Genomic DNA, 20512 nt, shown 5'->3' with positions numbered 1-20512 from the left:
ATCCAAATTAAATGTATTTGTTTACGGTGTCTAATAAGACTAAAATTCAATTATATACCAACTTAATTACGTCTCAATGACAGTATGTTGGTATAGCTTCACCAGAATGAATATTAGTTGATGGTATCAAAAATAGTTTTGCAAACATATAGCAATCTTAGTTTGTGCATACAATTCAGAGTTCTAGAAGAAATATTTGATAAAGATTAAAAATATAATGTTACTTATTTTCAGGAGAAATAAGATAAAGCAAATTTTAAGTCAAAAGTAGAAAAAGTTTAGGGTTCTTTGCTTCTTAATACGTGAAAAAACAGTAAAATTATATTTATTTAAATTATAAATTAGAATATAATACTTTTGCCAGCTTCCTTATAAAATGGGAATTTTGGAGATAGTAGTTTCAAATGTCTTGATTTATGGTATTTAAGATTCATTTAACTTTACTCTTTATGCAAATAGAGGGATGAAACCAATACTTGGCTATTTGTAACCTTGATGGAGGTAGTATATGAGCCAGCCACGGTGCAATCAAAGCCATGTTTCTATTTACCAGCTGTATAGCACATGTATCTTTCAAATGGAAAACCATGTTTCTGGCTACAGGAGTCAAAAAATAAGTAATACTGGACATCTTTTCTCCTCTCTTCCATGGCTTACATATTCAAGTAAATTTTAAAAAGGAAGTCTCTTGGTCCTGTTCAGTGACCTAACACTCTGAATTGTAGGAAATGGAGAAGAAAATCAAAGTCTACATTTATATAAACTTACCTTAAAAAATAGATTCACAGCCCCTGATGATACAGCAAACTTCACAACATCTGGTGGTTCAGCTTCTACTATAATGTCAAAAATAGGGAGTGGAATACTTGAATTGGAGTGAAAGTTTAAATCGGCAGGATACTTGACACCAATTGTATTCTGGATCCTGGATAAATCTTTTAAAAAGCCAACTTCCTTGGCATCAAGGACATCCTTGGACTTAGTGGTATGATTAAAGCTAGAAGAATCCATGGAGCCAGAAGAGTCCTTGAGGCAGGCACCAAATTTGTGGTTATCAACAACTGTATAATTTATACCAAGCTTAGATGAATCAGAAAATTCAGAGGTGATCAAACTTTCAGGAGTGGAAGTATAGTTTGTGCCAGCAGCAAAAGTGGGGGAGTTAGCATAAACAATATTAGGAATGGAGGAACTGGTACCAATTTCTAATTCAGGCTCAGACAGATTATTAATATTGCTTATACTGGTGGAATTATGAACATTATGAGTATTTGTGGCATCATAGTTGGAGTTGGTGACAAAGTTGGATTCAAAGGCATGAATCAATCTAATGTCATGGTTAATGCCTGAGGCACAGTTGGTGCCAGCAGTATAGCTAGGGCTAACAGCACCACTACAACTAGTTGTATTGCTAGTGTCAATGACATTGGCAGTAGTAGTTGTAGAGCTGTGTCTGGCAGCATAACTGTTTTTGGCAATATAGTTGGGGTTGACTAGAGGGATAGAACCTACTGCATGAGTAAATCTTGAGACACAGTCATGGTCTGAGTCATAGTTTGGGACAGCTGCATAGTTGTGTCCAGCAGCAATGGTGGGTTTTGTATCATACGTGGAGTCAGCATCCTTGTTAGAACTAATAGCACTATTGTGGCTTATAGCACTACTAGGGCTGACATTGTAGTTAGATCCAGGGTCAATTTTAAGGCCAGAGCCATTGTCATTGGGGCCAGGGCTATTGTTGTTCAGGCCAGGACCATTGATTTTGAGGCGGGAGTCATTGTTGCTGGAATCAGGGCTGTTGGGACATGATACGATATTTTTGGGGTCAGGGGCATTGTTTTGGAGGCCAGATATATTGATTTTAGAGCCATGTCTATTGTTGGGGCTAGTACCATTGTTGGGGCAAATGTCATTGCCTGATCCAGTGGCATTGTTAGTGCCAGAACCATTATTGGAACAAGAAGTGTAGTTCAGGCCAGTTCCATTCTGCAGCACAGAGGTAGAGTTTGTACTAGTGCCATTGCTGGAGTTAACAGTACAGTCCTGATCAACACAATTGTCTAGGCCAGGGGTATTATCTGAATTAATGGTATGTTTTCCCCCATCAGTATCAGTGCTGTATTTGGAATTAGCATCATTTTTAGTGGCATCATCAATATTAGAGTCAGGTTCATTGTTGGAGTCAGTTCCATTGTTAGAATCACCATCACCGTTGGAATCAGCTCCACCTGTAGGGTCAGCATCACCACCAGGATCAGATCCACTGTTTGTGTCTGCATTATGTTCAGCATTGCTATCTTTGGAATCACTGTCATCAGGGTCAGACTTATCTTTGGGATCTTTCTTATCTTTGGTGTTGTTTTCATCCTCAGAGTCTATTTCCTTTTCAGAATCTTTTTCATCTTCAGAGTCTGTCTCATCTTCATGTTCTGTCTCATATTTGAGAAGAGGCTCGTCATTGGCACTGGCCTTATCTTTGAGGCTTCTAGCAGTAATCAGTTTAGTATCATTGTCAGGTTTGGCCTCATTTTCAAGTTTAGCAGTAAGGTTAAACATGCCCTCATTTTCAAGGCCAGGAACATTGCTGGTGTTGATAACATTGTCTGGGCCAAGTGTACTATGGGAGCTCATAGTATTTTGAGGATTCATGGGAAAGGTATGGGTAGCAGTAGAGCCTATGTGATTTTGGACAGCTGAGCAACTTTCACAATGTAAATAAGAACTTGAGCCCAAGGAATATTTAGAATCCTCCCGGTGTAAAGGACAGCAAAAGCCCACAGAATGCTTAGGATCCAGGGATCGAGATAAAGGGCTATTCCAAGAAGTCTTGTGATATCTAATAGATTTGAGGTTCAGAGAATATTTAGAATCCAAGGGAATTTGGAGATGTAAAGAAGAATCAGGGTCTGAATCATCATCAGAGTTTACAAGACATTTATGAAAAGGAGAATTACCAATTTCCATAAAACATTTGGAACATATAGGAGTCCCAGTGTCTAAAGAATATGTGTTATTTCTGTGAGTCTTGGGGTGTACAGCATACTGAGGGCTCATGGACATAGGGTGGCAGAGAAGTGCTGAGACTTTGGAGGTATAATCCTCAGCATTTAGAAGATTAAGAGGATTCATTTGAGACTGGGAACTCTGAAAATTTTGTGGGAATTGATAGTCCTTGCAACAACTTTTACAGACAGAAATTTTGTGCCTTCTGTTTCTGTGATACTTGTTATCTGTGAATGTGTTTGGGTCTGAGAGGCTCTGGCTGTGCTCTTCCTTTAGCTTTTGCTGTGACTTATGATTGCCAATGAGAGTTGGAGACACTTCTTTAAATCTCACAATCTTGTCATCACTCAGATATCTTACAAAGTGAATTCTGGAAACTGCTAGGAAGAGAATAAAACATGAGCAAAAATAACAAATAAATAATAAAGTTTTACCTTGACATTCACATTACAACACAAATATGTGCAAAGAAAAAATGCCATTTTATTCAATAGATTATTGTTAACTGGTATTTCAAAAGGAGGCCATGATCCTAAATTTTCTGCTCAAGTAGGTGTCATCTTGAGCTTATTAATAAATAAAAAAATGAAAGATTTTATCTTATATTTCTTATTAACAAATAAAAAATGAAAAAAATTCATCTTATATTTCTATACTGCTCAGATTCAGAGAGCTTATTTTTAAGGAGATAACTCATTTAACAGGAATTCATTGGCACAATGTGTCCAAAATAAAACTGACTTTAGAAAGTTTGGTTACCACAGATCTGCATTATCTTTTTCATTTTGCTTCCAGAAATACTAGCTATTTATTATTTACTGGAATATAATCCCTGTAATTTATACCATCTCCATGCTTGGAGACAAAAATTTTCTTTGGCTTGATATGTATGTCAAAATTGCAAATTTTTCTGATATTATCAAGGATAAATTTCTGTAGCTATCATGAACTCATTGGAACATGATTCTGAAAATATAGACATTTACCAATAAAACTGAACTAAAAAATTCAGTAAATGTCATTGTTTTCTAGGTAAATGGTCAAGAAAAAAATAAAAAGCAACAAAAGAAGACCTCCTTCTACCATTTCCTCAAGGTCTTAAAGACATTTTTGTTATGTTTTGGCACTAAACATAAAATCATACTTGGGAAAGAGTCAAAGAATGTTGGGTGGTAGTTTCCACTTAGAAATTGATAGTGACTTTTTACAGAGAAGATATGTCTTTTCATAAACTTTCCTTTAATGGCATATAGAATCCTTAAGATAAATTTTTAATTGCATACTCTTTAGGCATTTATAAAAGAGACAACTTAAATTAGATACATTCTGAAAAGTATTCAATAGGGTATACTACATATGACATTATCTACAATGAAACTTTTTTTTTTACTGTATAACCCTCACAGATTTATTTCTAAGAAAAGGAGCTCATATTCTTGTAAATACATGAAGTCATTATGTTGCTTTTGATAACATGATAGCATTCACTGGTGCTCATGTAATGCAAAAGACATGAGATGTTGATAGTATTTGTATGTTTTATAGTAAATACTAGAAGCACAACTACATATTTTCTATCCCAAGCAATGTATAAACAAATATTGAAGGAAAGTGGTATTAATGTCTGGTATTCAACAGCACGTATTATATATTTTACTCATACACTGCTATTATTATAAATTAGTGACAGGGGTTTAGAGCCTGACAGAAACAAAAAAGTGATGTAATTTTGCTATTTGTAGTACTTATTCACATTCAAGATAATAGTCAAATATACTAAAACAATTATAAACAATATGGCTGTAAAACAAATTGGAAGTATATGGGTATTCAAGGTATACAAGGTTCTTGATGAGAAAAGAACACTGAAAAATGTCATATCAAATATGAGAGTTATATCACTAAATTGATATCTTAAACTATCTTAAAACTAATATCTTAAAACTAAGAGTGAGATGCATATCTGACAGCAGTACTCAGGCTGCTCTATAGAGATAGAGAACTTAAATTATAATCAAGAAAGTATCTCTCATTTAAAGCCTGAAGATGTATTTCTGACTTCCAAAAGCCAAAGGATATGTTAATATGCATAAGAAAAATAAAAATCAACTTATTTATACATGATTATCTGTACTTGCAGAGTTTGGTGTGGCTACAGCACAGAATGCATTGGGTGTATAGTGGAGATCTCAATCAGAAGTACTCTTTTTATGCCTTTTAAAGGAGGATATAGAAATGAATAAATGACAACATAGTAGACTCTTAATGACATTATCAGAGAATAATAGTGGTTTTTATGTGATTTAGAGGACTCAATATTATGTGTGTAAGAAAGATCGCTGGTTTTCAAACAGCCTGTGTTTGAGAATTTGGTTCTATCATGTGTTAGTGATATGATTTGGGCAAGTTATACAACATTCAAAAGCCATCGTTTCTTCAGCCTAAAACAATTGTAATTATATCTACCTTTTAAAGCTGTTGTATGGGTTAGATGAGATACTCTATAAATGTTAGGTATTTCTATTCTCTCAAGATACAAAAATATAATATTGTGGAGATTGTTGTACTAGTTTTTCCCCTTGTGAATCTTATATACCTAATGACTAGTAGCCAATTTTGAACTATTCTGTTAATTTTTTAATATTCTGAAAGTTGGGAAGAATAGTTATAAGGACTAAATTTTAGGCATTTTAAATTTATATACAGAATTACAGTACGATTGTTCCAAGAAGTCCAATAGCTATATTTCCCACACTGTTTCATAGAGTGAAAATAAAGCTGATTCATCATAAAATGTTGTTACTAAAAAAAGTATTTATTTAAATATAATTAAAGAAATAGTTATCAAAACAAACTATAGACACAGCAAGATTATGACAAGTGCAAATTCCTACAAATTGACAATTATTATTACTATAATTGTGATAGCTTGAATGATATGTAATTGATACTCATGTCATTAACTTTGAAAAAAGACTTGATATTCAAATGAAAGGCGACAACTGTATTTTATTTTATCTTATTTTATTTTGTAAAAGAATAGAAAAATATTTATTGACCACTGTTTACCAGTATTTACAATAAAGTAAACAATATATACAGTTGGAGACGTTCTGATTACTACAAAGTTATTTTTTCTGGTTTCTGCTGAACCAGTAACTCAAATACTGAGAAGATTGAACCTACATGTAAGGAAGGAGTTGAGGTAAAGAATAAAAATGCAAGTCAAGAATTTAGATTACAGAAGTTTGTTTACCCATTTATTCCAGCAGGTCTTAAATTGCGAACATCTCTAACCATCTGGTTATTATTAGGTTTCCATGAAAGAAGTCTTAGATATTTCATGAATCATGACCTTTTAGTCAATATAGCACAGGGATTTCAACTTCTTGAAAAGGAATGGTGTGCTAAGAGGAACATTTAATGTCCATTTAAGTTTTGTTTACCTAAATAAAACACACCAGGACTTGATTAGTTTTCTCATTTGGGTGGGGAGGTTGTTGGTAGTGATGACATTTTCCTTTCAAGGATCTTGCAAATAAACTTGTATTTAAATGACTATAGATCTGGATATGGATACTAATATGGCTGATTTTAAACTGTCCAATTTAAATTGTTTACATTATATTTAAGTTGTCCAATTAGTTACAAAACTTGAAAGGTTAAAGCTTCAGGAATTTTCAATTTAACTTTAAGTGATTTATTTCTAAAGTTTCTGAAAATGCTGCTATTCCAGAAACATGGGCTTATCCATGGTTATTAAATGCTGTTTTTGTTTTAGTGAATGTTAAAAAAAAAGAAAGAAGGAAAGAAAAGAAAACCTCTACGTATATATTTTTACACACACACACACACACACACACACACACAGACGCCTAAAAAAACAAAAAAAATCAGAATGGTCCTTAGGTGTATAGGAGTTAAACACAAATTCTGATTGAATAACATCTATGAAGATTTCTCCCAGTATTTAGAAAAACTGTTCTCGAATGCAGGGGAATAATATACCATGGTCTCAAATACTATTTTCTGATAAAGTAATTACAGAAAGCCTTTATTTGTTCAAAGTATCTAGTAGATGCAAAAACAAAAACAAAAACAAAAAACCCGAACAACTTCCCCAATACTACTTGAAAATAAAACTTGATTTTTATTAGAATGTTATCTATTCACACTAATAAATTAAAATCAAGGCCCAAAGAAACACAAGCAATCACTGAACTTCACTTTGGGACCAGAATGTCAAGTTAGTCTCTCATCATAAAAAGCAATAATAATTTTTTAAATTTTCTTTCTTTCTTTCTTTCTTTCTTTCTTTATTTATTTATTTATGTTTACAGGTGTGTTTATTTTCTTTAACATTTTTTATTTTTTAAATATGAAAATTTTTGTCAAATTTGTTTCCATACAACACCCAGTGCTCATCCCAAAAGGTGCTCTCCTCAATGCCCATCACTCGCCCTCCCCTCCCTCCCACCCCCATCAACCCTCAGTTTATTCTCAGTGTTTAAGAGTCTCTTATAGTTTGGCTGTCTCCCTCTCTAACTTTTTTCTTTCCTCCCCTCCCCCATGGTCTTCTGTTAAGTTTCTGAGGGTCCACAAAAAGGTGAAAACATATGGTATCTGTCTTACTCTGTATGACTTGTTTCACGTAGCAGAACACTCTCCAGTTCCATCCACGTTGCTACAAAAGGCCATATTTCATTCATTCTCATTGCCAAGTAGTATTCCATTGTGTATATAAACCACAATTTCTTTATCCATTCATCAGTTGATGGACATTTAGGCTATTTCCATAATTTGGCTATTGTTGAAATTGCTGCTATAAACATTGGGGTACAAGTGACCCTATGCATCAGCATTCTTGTATCCCTTGGGTAAATTCCTAGCAGTGCTATTGCTGGGTCATAGGGGAGATCTATTTTTAATTTTTTGAGGAACCTCCACACTGTTTTCCAGAGTGGCTGCACGAGTTTGCATTCCCAGCAGCAGTGCAAGAAGGTTCCAATTTCTCCACATCCTCTCCAGCATCTATAGTCTCCTTATTTGTTTATTTTAGCCACTCTGACTGGCGTGAGGTGGTATCTGAGTATGGTTTTGATTTGTATTTCCCTGATGAGGAGTGATGTTGAGCATCTTTTCATGTGTCTGTTGGCCATCTGGATGTCTTCTTTAGAGAAGTGTCTACTCATGTTTTCTGCCCATTTCTTCACTGGATTATTTGTTTTTCAGGTGTGGAGTTTGGTGAGTTCTTTACAGATTTTAGATACTAGCCCTCTATCCAATATGTCATTTGGAAATATCTTTTCCCATTCCATCGGTTGCCTTTTAGTTTTGTTGATTGTTTCCTTTGCAGTGCAGAAGCATTTTATCTTCATGAGGCCCCAAGTGATCATTTTTGCTTTGGAAATGAGTCAAGTAAGAAATTGCTTCGACTGAGGTCAGAGAGGTTTTTTCCTGCTTTCTCCTCTAGGTTTTTGATGGTTTCCTGTCTCACATTCAGGTCCTTAATCCATTTGGAGTTTATTTTTGTGAATGGTGTAAGAAAGTGATCTAGTTTCATTCTTCTGCATGTTGCTATCCAGTTCTCCCAGCACCATTTGTTAAAGAGACTGTCTTTTTTCCATTGGATATTCTTTCCTGCTTTGTCAAAGATTAGTTGGCCATACTTTTGTGGGTCCGATTCTGGAGTTTCTATTCTATTCCATTGGTCTATGTGTCTGTTTTTGTGCCAATACTATGCTGTCTTGATGATGACAGCTTTCTGGTAGAGGCTAAAGTCTGGGATTGTGATGCATCCCACTTTGGTCTTCTTCTTCAATATTACTTTGGCTATTCTGGGTCTTTTTTGGTTCCAAACAAATTTTAGGATTATTTTTGTTCTGGTTTGAGACGAATGCCAGTGAAATTTTGATTTGTATTGCATTGAATGTGTAGATTGCTTTGGGTAGTATTGACATTTTAACAATGTTTATTCTTCCAATCCATGAGCACGGAATGTTTTTCCATTTCTTTATGTCTTCTTCAATTTCTTTCATAAGCTTTTTATAGTTTTCAGTATACAGATCTTTTACATCTTTGGTTAGGTTGATTCCTAGGTATTTTATGATTCTTGGTGCAATTGTGAATGGGATCAGTTTCTTTGTCTTTCTGTTGCTTCATTGTTAGTGTATAAGAATGCGACTGATTTCTGTACATTGATTTCGTATCCTGTGACTTTCCTGAATTCATGTATCAGTTCTCACAGACTTTTGGTGGAGTCTATCAGGTTTTCCATGTATAATATCATGTCATCTGCAAAAAGCGAAAGCTTGACTTTGTCTTTCCCAATTTTGATGCCTTTGATTTCATTTTGTTGTCTGTTTGCTGATTCTAGAACTTCCAACATTATGTCAAACAACAGTGGTGACAGTGGACATCCCTGTCGTGTTCCTGATCTCAGGGGGGAAGGTCTCAGCTTTTCTCTATTGAGGATGATGTTAGCTGTGGGCTTTTCATAAATGGCCTTTATGATGTTTAAGTATGTTCCTTCTATCCCGACATTCTAGAGGGTTTTTATTAAGAAAGGATGCTGAATTTTGTCAAATGCTTTCTCTGCCTCCATTGACAGGATCAAATGGTTTTTTTTCTTTTATTTTCTTTATTAATGTGATGTATCACATTGATTGATTTGCGAATGGTGAACTAGCCTTGCAGCCAAGGAATGAATCCCACTCTATCATGGTGAATAATTCTTTTTATATGCTGTTGAATTGGATTTACTAGTATCTTATTGTGAATTTTTGCATCCATATTCATCAGGGATATTGGCCTGTAGTTGTCTTTTTTTACTGGGTCTCTGTGTGGTTTAGGAATCAAAATAATGCTAGCTTCATAGAATGAGTCTGGAAGTTTTCCTTCCTTTTCTATTTTTTGGAACAGCTTAAGAAGGATAGATATTATCTCTGCTTTAAATGTCTGGTAGAATTCCCATGGAAGACACCTGGTCCTGGGCCTTTTTGCGGGGTGGAGATTCTTTTTTATTTTAATTTTTTTTAACGTTTATTTATTTTTGAGACAGAGAGAGACAGAGCATGAACGGGGGAAGGTCAGAGAGAGGGAGACAGAATCTGAAATAGGCTCCAGGCTCTGAGCTGTCAGCACAGAGCCCGACGCGGGGCTCGAACTCACGGACCGCGAAATCATGACCTGAGCCGAAGTTGGCCACTTAACCAACTGAGCCACCCAGGCGCCCCCAGGGTGGAGATTCTTGATAACTGATTCAATGCCTTCCCTGGCGTGGGGCTGTTTAAGTTTTCTATTTCTTCCTGCTTGAGTTTTCAACGTGCATGGGTGCTTAGGAATTTGTCAATTTCTTCCAGGTTATCCAGTTTGTTGGCATATAATTTTTCATAGTATTCCCCAATAATTGCTTGTATTTATGAGGGATTGGTTGTAATAATTCCATTTTCATTCGTGATTTTATCTATTTGGGTCATCTCCCTTTTCTTAATGAGAAGCCTGGCTAGAAGTTTATCAATTTTGTTTTTTTTTTTTTTTTTCAAAAAAAACATCTTTTGTTGGCATTGATCTGCTCTACAATTTTTTTTAGATTCTATATTGTTTACTTCTGCTCTATTCTTTATTATTTCTCTTCTTCTGCTGGGTTTGGGGTGTCTTTGCCATTCTGCTTCTCTTTAGGTGTGCTATTAGATTTTGTATTTGAAATTTTTCTTGTTTCTGGAGTTAGGCTTGGATTGCAATGTAATTTCCTCTCAGGTCTGCCTTTGCTGTATCCCAAAGCATTTGGATTGTTGTATTTTCCTTTTAATTTGTTTCCATATATTTTCAATTTCTTCTCTAATTGCCTGGTTGACCAATTCATTCTTTAGTAGGGTGTTCTTTAACCTTCATGCTTTTGGAGGTTTTCCAGACTTTTTCCTGTGGTTGATTTGAAGTTTCATAACATTGTGGTCTGAAAGTGTGCATGGTATGATCTCAATTCTTGTATACTTATGAAGGGCTGTTTTGTGACCCGGCGTTTGATCTCTCTTGGAGAATGTTCCATGTGCACTCGAGAAGAAAGTATATTCTGTTGCTTTGGGATGCAGAGTTCTAAATATATCTGTCAAGTCCATCTGATCCAATGTATCATTCAGGGCCCTTGTTTCTTTATTGAACCTGTGTCTAGATGATCTATCCATTGTTGTAAGTGGGGTATTAAAGTCCCCTGCAATTACCACATTCTTATCAATAAGGTTGCTTATGTTTGTGAGTAATTGTTTTATATATTTGGGGGCTCCTGTATTCGGCGCATAAACATTAATAATTGTTAGCTCTTCCTGATGCATAGACCCTGTAATTATTATATGATGTCCTTCTTCATCTCTTCTTACAGCCTTTAATTTAAAGTTTAGTTTGTCTGATATAAGTATGGCTACTCAGCTTTCTTTTTTTTTTCAATATATGAAATTTATTGTCAAATTGGTTTCCATACAACACCCAGTACTCATCCCAAACGGTGCCCTCCTCAATACCCATCACCCACCCTCCCCTCCCTCCCACCCCCCATCAACCCTCAGTTTGTTCTCAGTTGTTAACAGTCTCCTATGCTTTGGCTCTCTCCACTCTAACCTCTTTTTTTTCCCCTTCCCCTCCCCTATGGGTATCTGTTAAGTTTCTCAGGATCCACATAAGAGTGAAACCATATGGTATCGGTCTTTCTCTGTATGGCTTATTTCACTTAGCATCACACTCTCCAGTTCCATCCACGTTGCTACAAAAGGCCATATTTCATTCTTTCTCATTGCCACGTAGTATTCCATTGTGTATATAAACCACAATTTCTTTATCCATTCATCAGTTGATGGACTTTTAGGCTATTTCCATAATTTGGCTATTGTTGAGAGTGCTGCTATAAACATTGGGGTACAGGTGCCTCTATGCATCAGTACTCCTGTATCTCTTGGGTAAATTCCTAGCAGTGCTATTGCTGGGTCATAGGGTAGGTCTATTTTTAATTTTCTGAGGAACCTCCACACTGCTTTCCAGAGCGGTTGCACCAATTTGCATTCCCACCAACAGTGCAAGAGGGTCCCCATTTCTCCACATCCTCTCCATCATCTATAGTCTCCTGATTTGTTCATTTTGGCCACTCTGACTGGCATGAGGTGATATCTGAGTGTGGTTTCGATTTGTATTTCCCTGATGAGGAGTGACGTTGAACATCTTTTCATGTGCCTGTTGGCCATCCGGATGTCTTCTTTAGAGAATTGTCTATTCATGTTTTCTGCCCATTTCTTCACTGGGTTATTTGTTTTTCAGGTGTGGAGTTTGGTGAGCTCTTTATAGATTTTGGATACTAGCCCTTTGTCTGATATGTCATTTGCAAATATCTTTTCCCATTCCGTTGGTTGCCTTTTAGTTTTGTTGGTTGTTTCCTTTGCTGTGCAGAAGCTTTTTATCTTCATAAGGTCCCAGTAATTCATTTTTGCTTTTATTCCCTTGCCTTTGGGGATGTGTCGAGTAAGAGATTGCTACGGCTGAGGTCAGAGAGGTCTTTTCCTGCTTTCTCCTCTAGGGTTGTGATGGTTTCCTGTCTCACATTCAGGTCCTTTATCCATTTTGAGTTTATTTTTGTGAATGGTGTGAGAAAGTGGTCTAGTTTCAACCTTCTGCATGTTGCTGTCCAGTTCTCCCAGCACCATTTGTTAAAGACACTGTCTTTTTTCCATTGGATGTTCTTTCCTGCTTTGTCAAAGATGAGTTTTCAAAACTTGTGTTGGTGGGCAGGACCGCAGTCATACCCAATATCTGCCCACAGCCCACTGCTGGGGCCACAGTCAGACTGGTGTGTACCTTATCTTCCCCTCTCCCAGGGGCAGGACTCACTGTGGAGTGGTGTGGCCCCTGTCTGGGCTACTTGCACACTGCCAGGCTTGTGGTGTTGCTTCTATGGGATCTGGTGTATTAGCCGGGGTGGATCCAGAAGGTGCACAGGGGTGGGAGAGGCAGGCTCAGCTTGCTTTGCCTTCAGTGGTCCCCTGAGTGAGTGGCCCTGCAGCACTGGGAGGGAGGCAGGCCCATCAGAGGGATGGATCCGCAGAAGCACAGCATTGGGCGTTTGTGCGATGCAAGTTCAGTGATGGGAACTGGTTCCTTTGGAATTTTGGCTGGGGGATGGGAGAGGGAGATGGCTCTTTCCAGTGCCTTTGTTCCCCGTCAGAGCTGAGCTCTGTCTTCCAGGGCCCAACAACTCTCCCTCCTGGTGTTCTCTTGCCCTCCCTACTCTCTGAGAGCAGAGCTGTTTACTTTTAACATTCCAGATGTTAAGTCCCGCTGGCTGCCAGAACTCACGGAGTCTGGCCCCTCAGCTTTTGCAAACCAGGCTTCAGTGGCTCTGCCTTGCGTGGTGGGGTTACCCTCCACTGCTCTGGCTCCCTCCCACCAGTCCATGTAGCATGCATTGCCTCTCCGCCCTTCATATCCTCTTCTGTGGTCCTTTTGTCTATGCTTCACTCCTGAGAGTCCTTTCTGCTAGCCTTCTGGTGGTTTTCTGGGTTATTTACACAGATGTGGATGGAATATAAGCAATCAGCAGGACGAGGTGAGCCCAGTGTCTTCCTGTGCTGCCATCTTCCCCTCTCAGTCCCCCAGGAATCACCATCTTCAGTTGTGTTTTTTAAAAATGCACACGATGGTTTGGAAATGCACGGGAACTGCTGCTGGATCTTCCTGTCCTCTGTGAGGACCCAGTGCGTGGTGGTGAAGGCCCCTCGAGCTGCCACACTCAGCAAGGTGGAAAGACTCAAATGTTTATTTTTGAGAGATAGATAGATAGCGTGAACAGGGGAGGGGCAGAGAGAGAGGGAGACACATAATCCAAAGCAGGCTCCAGGCTCCGAGCTGTCAGCACAGAGCCCAACACAGCCCTCAAACTCACAAACTGTGAGATCATGACCTGAGCTGAAGTTGGATGCTTAATCACCTGAGCCACCCAGGCACCCCCAAAAAGCAATTATAATTTGAGGACACTTTATATTTGCCTCTTTTGCCAGAACTAAGTCTGCCTCATTGAGTCTTTCATTTCATGAGCAGTATTAATTTTTCACTGCTGTCTGTGGCATGAATTATTCATTCAGGATCAAGACTTATGGCAAAATCTCTTGACTTAGCAGCAGCATCTCTTTCTCCTTTGCTTTATTATCATCAGATTCACTGTCAGATATTTTCTTTGTGTACCATATTTTTCTTTGTCAGCTTTTTGATAATTAAGAAATGCTTTGGGGCGCCTGGGTGACTCAGTCTATCAAGTGTCCAATATTGGCTCAGGTCATGATCTCATGGTTTGTGAGTTTGAGCCCTGCATAGGGCTCTGTGCTGGCAGCTTAGAGCCTGGAGCTTGCTTTGGATTCTGTGTCTCGCTCTCTCTCTGCCTCTCTCACACTCTGTCTCTCAGTCTATCAAAAATAAATAAACATTATTGTTTTTAAAAAGATGTTTCAATTAACTCTGGACTATCTAAATTTTATTCAGGTTCCCAAGTATTATTAGCATCTGTAAGTCCTTTACACTTCAGGAAATACTCCATCTTCCCTTTCACTATACATTGGTTCAGTACTTTTTCCACCAAACTTCTTCTGGGTATGCCTCTTCTACTTTTTTTATTCTTTCCATTCTGTTTCTTTCCCATTTTTTGCAATGTAGTTTTATTGGAAGCCATTATTAAAAGTTTTTCTTTAAATTCTAGTTAGTTATCACACAGTGTAATATTAGTTTCAGGTGTACAATACAGTGATTCAACACTCATGTACAACACCTGGTGCTCATCACAAGTGCATTCCTTAATACCCATCACATATTTAACCCATTTTCCCACTTACTCCCCTTCTGGTATCCATCAGTTTGTTGTCTATAATTAAGAGTCTGTTTCTTGGTTTGCATCTCTCTTTTCCCTTTGCTTGTTTGTTTTGTTTCTTAAATTCCACATGTGAGTGAAATCATATGGAAAAGCATTCCATGTTCATGGATTGGAAGCACAAATATTGTTAAAATGTCTGTATTACCCAAAGAAATATACACATTTAATGTAATCCCTACTAAAATTCCACCAGCATTTTTCCCAAAGCTTGAACATACAATCCTAAAATTTGTATGGAACCACAAAGGACCCCAAATAGCCAAAGCAATCCTTAAAAAGCAAAGCAAAGCAGGAGGCATCATAATTCTGGACTTCAAGGTATATTACAAAGCTGTAGTGATCAATACAGTATGATACTGGCACAAAAACAGACACATAGATAAATGGAACAGAATAGGAAACCCAGAAATGAACCCACATCTATATGGTCAATTAATCTTTGATAGAGAAGGAAAAAAAGTCCAATAGAAAAAAGTCTCTTCAACAAATGGTGCTGGCAAAACTGGACAGTAACATGTAAAAGAACAAAAATGGACCACTTTCTTACATCATACAGAAAAATAAATTGAAAATGGATGAAAGACCTAAATGTGGGACCGGAAACCATCAAAAACCTAGAGGAGAACACAGGCAGTAACTTCTTTGAAATCTGCTGTGGCAACTTCTTACTGGACACGTCTCCACAGGTGAGGGAAACAAAAGCAAAAATAAACTATCGGGACTTCATCCAAATAAAAACCTGAACAGTGAAGGAAACAGTCAACAAAACTAAAAGACAACCTAAGGAATGGGAGAATATGTTTGCAAATGACATATATGATGAAGGGTTACTATCCAAAATATACAAAAACTTGTCAAACTCAATACCTAAAAACCAATCCATTTAAAAAGTGGGCAGAATACATGAATAGACATTTTTCCAAAAAAGACATGCAGATGGCTAACAGATATATGAAAAGCTGCTCAACAACGCTCATCATCAGGGAAATACAAATCAAAACTATAATGAGACATCATATCACACCTGTTAGAATTGCTAATGAACAACACAGGAAACAACAGGTGTTGGTGAGGATGTGGAGAAAAGGGAAACTTCTTACACTGTTGGTGAGAATGCAAATGGATATAGCCACTCTGGAAAACAGTATTAAGGTTCCTCAAAAAGTTAAAAATATCACTATCCAGGATCAAGCAATTGTACTACTAGGTATTTACCCAAAGGACACAAAATACTAATTCACAGGGATACATACACCAGAATGTTTATAGCAGCATTATCAACAATAACCAAATTTTGGAAAGAGTTCAAATGCCCATTGACTAATGAATGGATAAAGAAGATGTGGTATATATATATATATATATGTGCAATGGAATATTACTCAGCCATAAAAAATGAATGAAATCTTGCCATTTGCCAACAATGTGAGAGTATTATGCTATGTGAAATAAGAGAAAGAAAAATACCATGGAATTTTACTCATATGCAGAATTTAAGTAAGAAAATAAATAAGCATAGGGGAAAAAAGGAAAGGGAAACCAAGAAACTGACTCTTAACTATACAGATGAAACTGATGGCTACTGGAGAGGAAGAGAGCATAGGGAGGATGGGTTAAACAGATGATGGGTATTAAGGAGGGCACTTGTGATAAGCACCTGGTGTTGTATGTATGTGATGAATCACTAAATTCTATACCTGAAACTGATATTTCACTGTATGTATGTTAACTAGCTGGAATTGAAATAAGAACTTGGAAAATAATTAGAACTACCCTAGGATCCCGCAACTTCACTACTGGGTATTTACAAAAAGGAGACAAAAATACAAATTCAAAGGAATACATGCACCCCAGTGTTTTATAGCAGCATTATCAACAATAACAAAATTATGGAAAGAGCCAAAATGTCCATTAACTGATGAATGGATACAGAAGATATGGGGTGTGTGTGTGTGTGTGTGTGTGTGTGTATATATATATATATATATATATATATATATATATATATATATAAAGAATATTACCCAACCATTAAAAAGAATGAAATCTTGCCATGTGTAATGACATGGATAGAGCTAGGGAGTATTATTCTAAGTGAAATACGTCAGAGAACAACAAATACCATTTTTAATTGCAGACTCGAATAGCTATTATCCACCATCTCCAAGCTGTTCCAGTCTCCAGTCTGCAGTGGTTTTTGGCCCTGTAAGCCTCAAGCTCCAGCCACATCAGAGGGGGTTGGGGGTGGGGAGCTGTTCTAGGCTGGTGCCAACAGGTGTGGATGGTAAGGGGTGTGGGTGGGATTACAACGTTATTTTATTGGGTGGATAAAAACACTGTCAGTAGTCAAACAAACAAAAAAAAGAAGTGTTTGTTAGTTTCTTTAGTGTTAGGCATAGATTTAGAAATTAATTATGAAGATAGTAAAAAGACAGCAGTGCTTTTACTGAGAGTTCTTCCATTTACCGAATTTTCATGATTCTCAATTTTTAATAAATGTTTATTTAAAATTTTTTTATGTTTATTTATTTTTGAGAGAGAGAGAGTGTGAGCATCAGTGGGGGAGGGGCAGAGAGAATGGGAGAGACAGAATCTAAAGCAGGCTCCAGGCTCTGAGCTGTCAGCACAGAGCCCTATATGGGGCTCAAACTCACAAATTGTAAGATCATAATGTGAGACAAGGTCGAACGCTTAACTGACTGAGCCACCCAGGTGTCCCTTTAGTAATTGTTTAAAAAAAAACATTGATAAGCTTATAATTTTGTTATATAGAAATCAGAACACTTATATAATTGAGGTTTTTTTTTTTTTAGTTTTTCTTACTAATGATATTTCAAAATACCTTACTTTTAAAAACTACACAAGAGGGCTGATATCACTAAAACTGGAGTAGTAAAAAGGCACTACAGGACTCCATACCTCTGCAAAGCAAGTCATGAGGTAGCAAAAGCTATTAAAATCAACTACTTCAGAAATACGGAATCAATGAATGGATAAAGAAATTGTGGTTTATATACACAATGGAATACTACGTGGCAATGAGAAAGAATGAAATATGGCCTTTTGTAGCAACGTGGATGGAGCGGGAGAGTGTTATGCTAAGTGAAATAAGTCATAGAGAGAAAGACAGATGCCATATGTTTTCACTCTTATGTGGATCCTGAGAAACTTAACAGAAGTCCATGGGGGAGGGGAAGAAAAAAAAAAGAGGTTAGTGTGGGAGAGATCCAAAGCATAAGAGACTCTTAAAAACTGAGAACAAACTGAGGGTTGATGGGGGGGGGGTGGGAGGCAGGGTAGAGTGGGTGATGGGTAGTGAGGAGGGCACCTTTTGGGATGAGCATTGGGTGTTGTATGGAAACCAATTTGACAATAAATTTCATATGAAAAGATAGTGGGGAAAAAAAGAAATAGACAGCAGGCAGGATTTGGCCTACAGGCGATAGTTTGCCTTTTCCTTTCATAAAAAGTTACACTTTATTTGGGATACACCAGCCCTTACTAAATTAGTATGCCATATGTACTTCTGCATCATTACTCTTTTATTATTAACAAAGAAAGCACTAAATGTGAATGTGATTTCTTCAAATAAAAAACCAGATTAAACTAGTAAAAAAAAAAAAGAAAGAAATACGGAATAAAAAACTTACAAAAATCAAAACAAAGCTTGATGAAGAAAGCTGTTGCTTTGTAATAAAAAGTGCCGTGGCATTTAAACTGCTCAGTTATCTTCCATACTGCAGATCAATGGTGACAATGAGGATGACAGCCTTCATTGACAGTGAAAGTTGCTATTATGAGAGGGAACAAGATATTTAGTATTTTTACAGAGTTGTAGCTGTGAGTTTCAACTTGTCTGTTGGCTCCCTGATGGATTGCTGCAAGAACTTCATTTTTCCTTGTCCAACTTGGAGCATTCCCATGGCTGAGGAGCGTCCTGGGTAGATTTTACTAAAAGCATTTAAAGAAACAAGCATTGTCCACAGCAACCAGGGTCAAGGGACAACAGTTTGAATAAGCAATAGACAGAATTAAAAAGACCTGAGAAGGAAGAAATTTATAAAAGAAGGTACAAAGGTGGAATAAAGATTTTTTTTAAGTTTATTTACTTATTTTGAGGGAAAGAGACAGAGGCAAAGAGAGATGGAGACAGAATCCTAAGCAGGCTCCAGACTGTCAGTGCAGAGCCTGACACAGGGCTCAAACTCACAAACTGGTGAGATCATGACCTGGGCCGAAATTGAGTTGGGTGCTTAACCAACTGAGTCACTTAGGTACTCCAAGACTTTTAGCACTAACAAATATACTTGAGAATTAAAAATGGTACATTCAGGTTCCAGTCCAAGATGACAATGTAGAAAGACCCTGAATTCATCTCCTTCATGGAACACATCAAATTGCACATGTGTATAGAATAATTCCTCCTGAAGAACTGTGGGCTGACTAAACAGCTTCTGTACAACAAAAGATAGAGAGGCACAAAGAACATCAAGAAAGATGGAGACATGGTAACAGAGAAAACCCCCACCCTCCACTCTGGGGACTGTAGTGGGGAGTGATAGTAATGAGGGACTGGGAACAGACTCCTCTATCCTTGGGCATAGAAAAAAAACCTGCAATTAAAAGAGCAACTAACATATAAGAGACAACTCCAGAACTCCACAAAACAGCTAGAAGAACTGTTGAAAAGTTCTCTGGGTCATAGGGACTGGAGAATTACAGGTTTACATTCCCCTTCCACCTTAAAAGTGTGTACCTGAACAGGGTATGGATGCCATAACTGGATTGCCACCTCAGTGAGTCCAGGGTTCACAAACTCACACCAGCTCTGGCTGCACTGGGCAAAAGGGCAGAGGAGCTATGGAAATGGTCAGAGAAACCAGCTTACCACGTCAGCAAGTCCCAGGTCTGCAAGTCCATACCAGTCCCAGCTGGGCCCACGACCGAATGAATGAATGAGTGAGTGAATAAAGCTGTTTTTTTCTTGACTTTTTTCTTTTCTCTTTACCCCTTTTTTCTCTTGTTTCAAAAGCCACAGTTTAAAACAGCCACTAGCATATAAAAAAGGCAGAACTAGAATTCTGCCAAATGGCTGGAGGAGCTACTGAAACTTTCTTCAGGTGGGAAGGCCTTATGGAAATGGCCTACACTCCCCCCTACCTTGAAAGTACAGTGCATAGTCCGGGTGCCCTAATCTGCCTGCCACCTCTGTGGCCCATAGCCAATACCAGCCCCAGTTACCTCACCAAGGTTACCACAGAGAGGTTGGTGTATGCCAGGACACTCCTGGCTAGTGCTCACTACAACCTCAGCCTTTGCATCAAGGTGACACAGGTGTAAAGCACTGTGGAAAACTTCAGGCCCACAACATTTTGGCCTTAGACAGCTTGCTAGGGCACTCCTCATGCAGAGTGCTCTGGAACATCTTAGACATCTGTTTCATATCCAGCCACCCTGCTAAAGTGCTCTCTGCACAAAATACTCTGGGAATCCTTGACCTGTGCTTGCATTAGTTTCAATGACCCCCACCAGGGCACCCTGTGTGAAAGGACCCCAAGAACACACCTGGCCATAACAGCCTCATCTTCAGTTACCAGGACAAGGCACGCC

At 37.7% G+C, this 20512-nt stretch overlaps 1 protein-coding gene and 1 pseudogene across 2 annotated transcripts in view; both read right to left on the bottom strand.

Moving 5' to 3' along the window:
• Positions 1 to 20512, bottom strand: part of LOC106983764 (uncharacterized) — a 415282-nt gene that overhangs the window by 2449 nt on the left and 392321 nt on the right. For both annotated transcript variants that reach the window (XM_027053762.2, XM_027053763.2), the window contains one exon: positions 769 to 3383. In XM_027053762.2, the coding sequence (XP_026909563.1) occupies positions 769 to 3383 (2615 nt within the window). The remainder of the gene's footprint in view (positions 1 to 768; positions 3384 to 20512) is intronic.
• Positions 14112 to 14704, bottom strand: LOC113597482 (chromobox protein homolog 3-like; annotated as a pseudogene).

Source organism: Acinonyx jubatus, chromosome X (assembly GCF_027475565.1).
Source record: "Acinonyx jubatus isolate Ajub_Pintada_27869175 chromosome X, VMU_Ajub_asm_v1.0, whole genome shotgun sequence".
NCBI classification, from domain to species: Eukaryota; Metazoa; Chordata; class Mammalia; order Carnivora; family Felidae; genus Acinonyx; species Acinonyx jubatus.
Note: the sequence above shows the minus strand (reverse complement) of the source record. Positions and strands in the feature narration are given on the sequence as shown.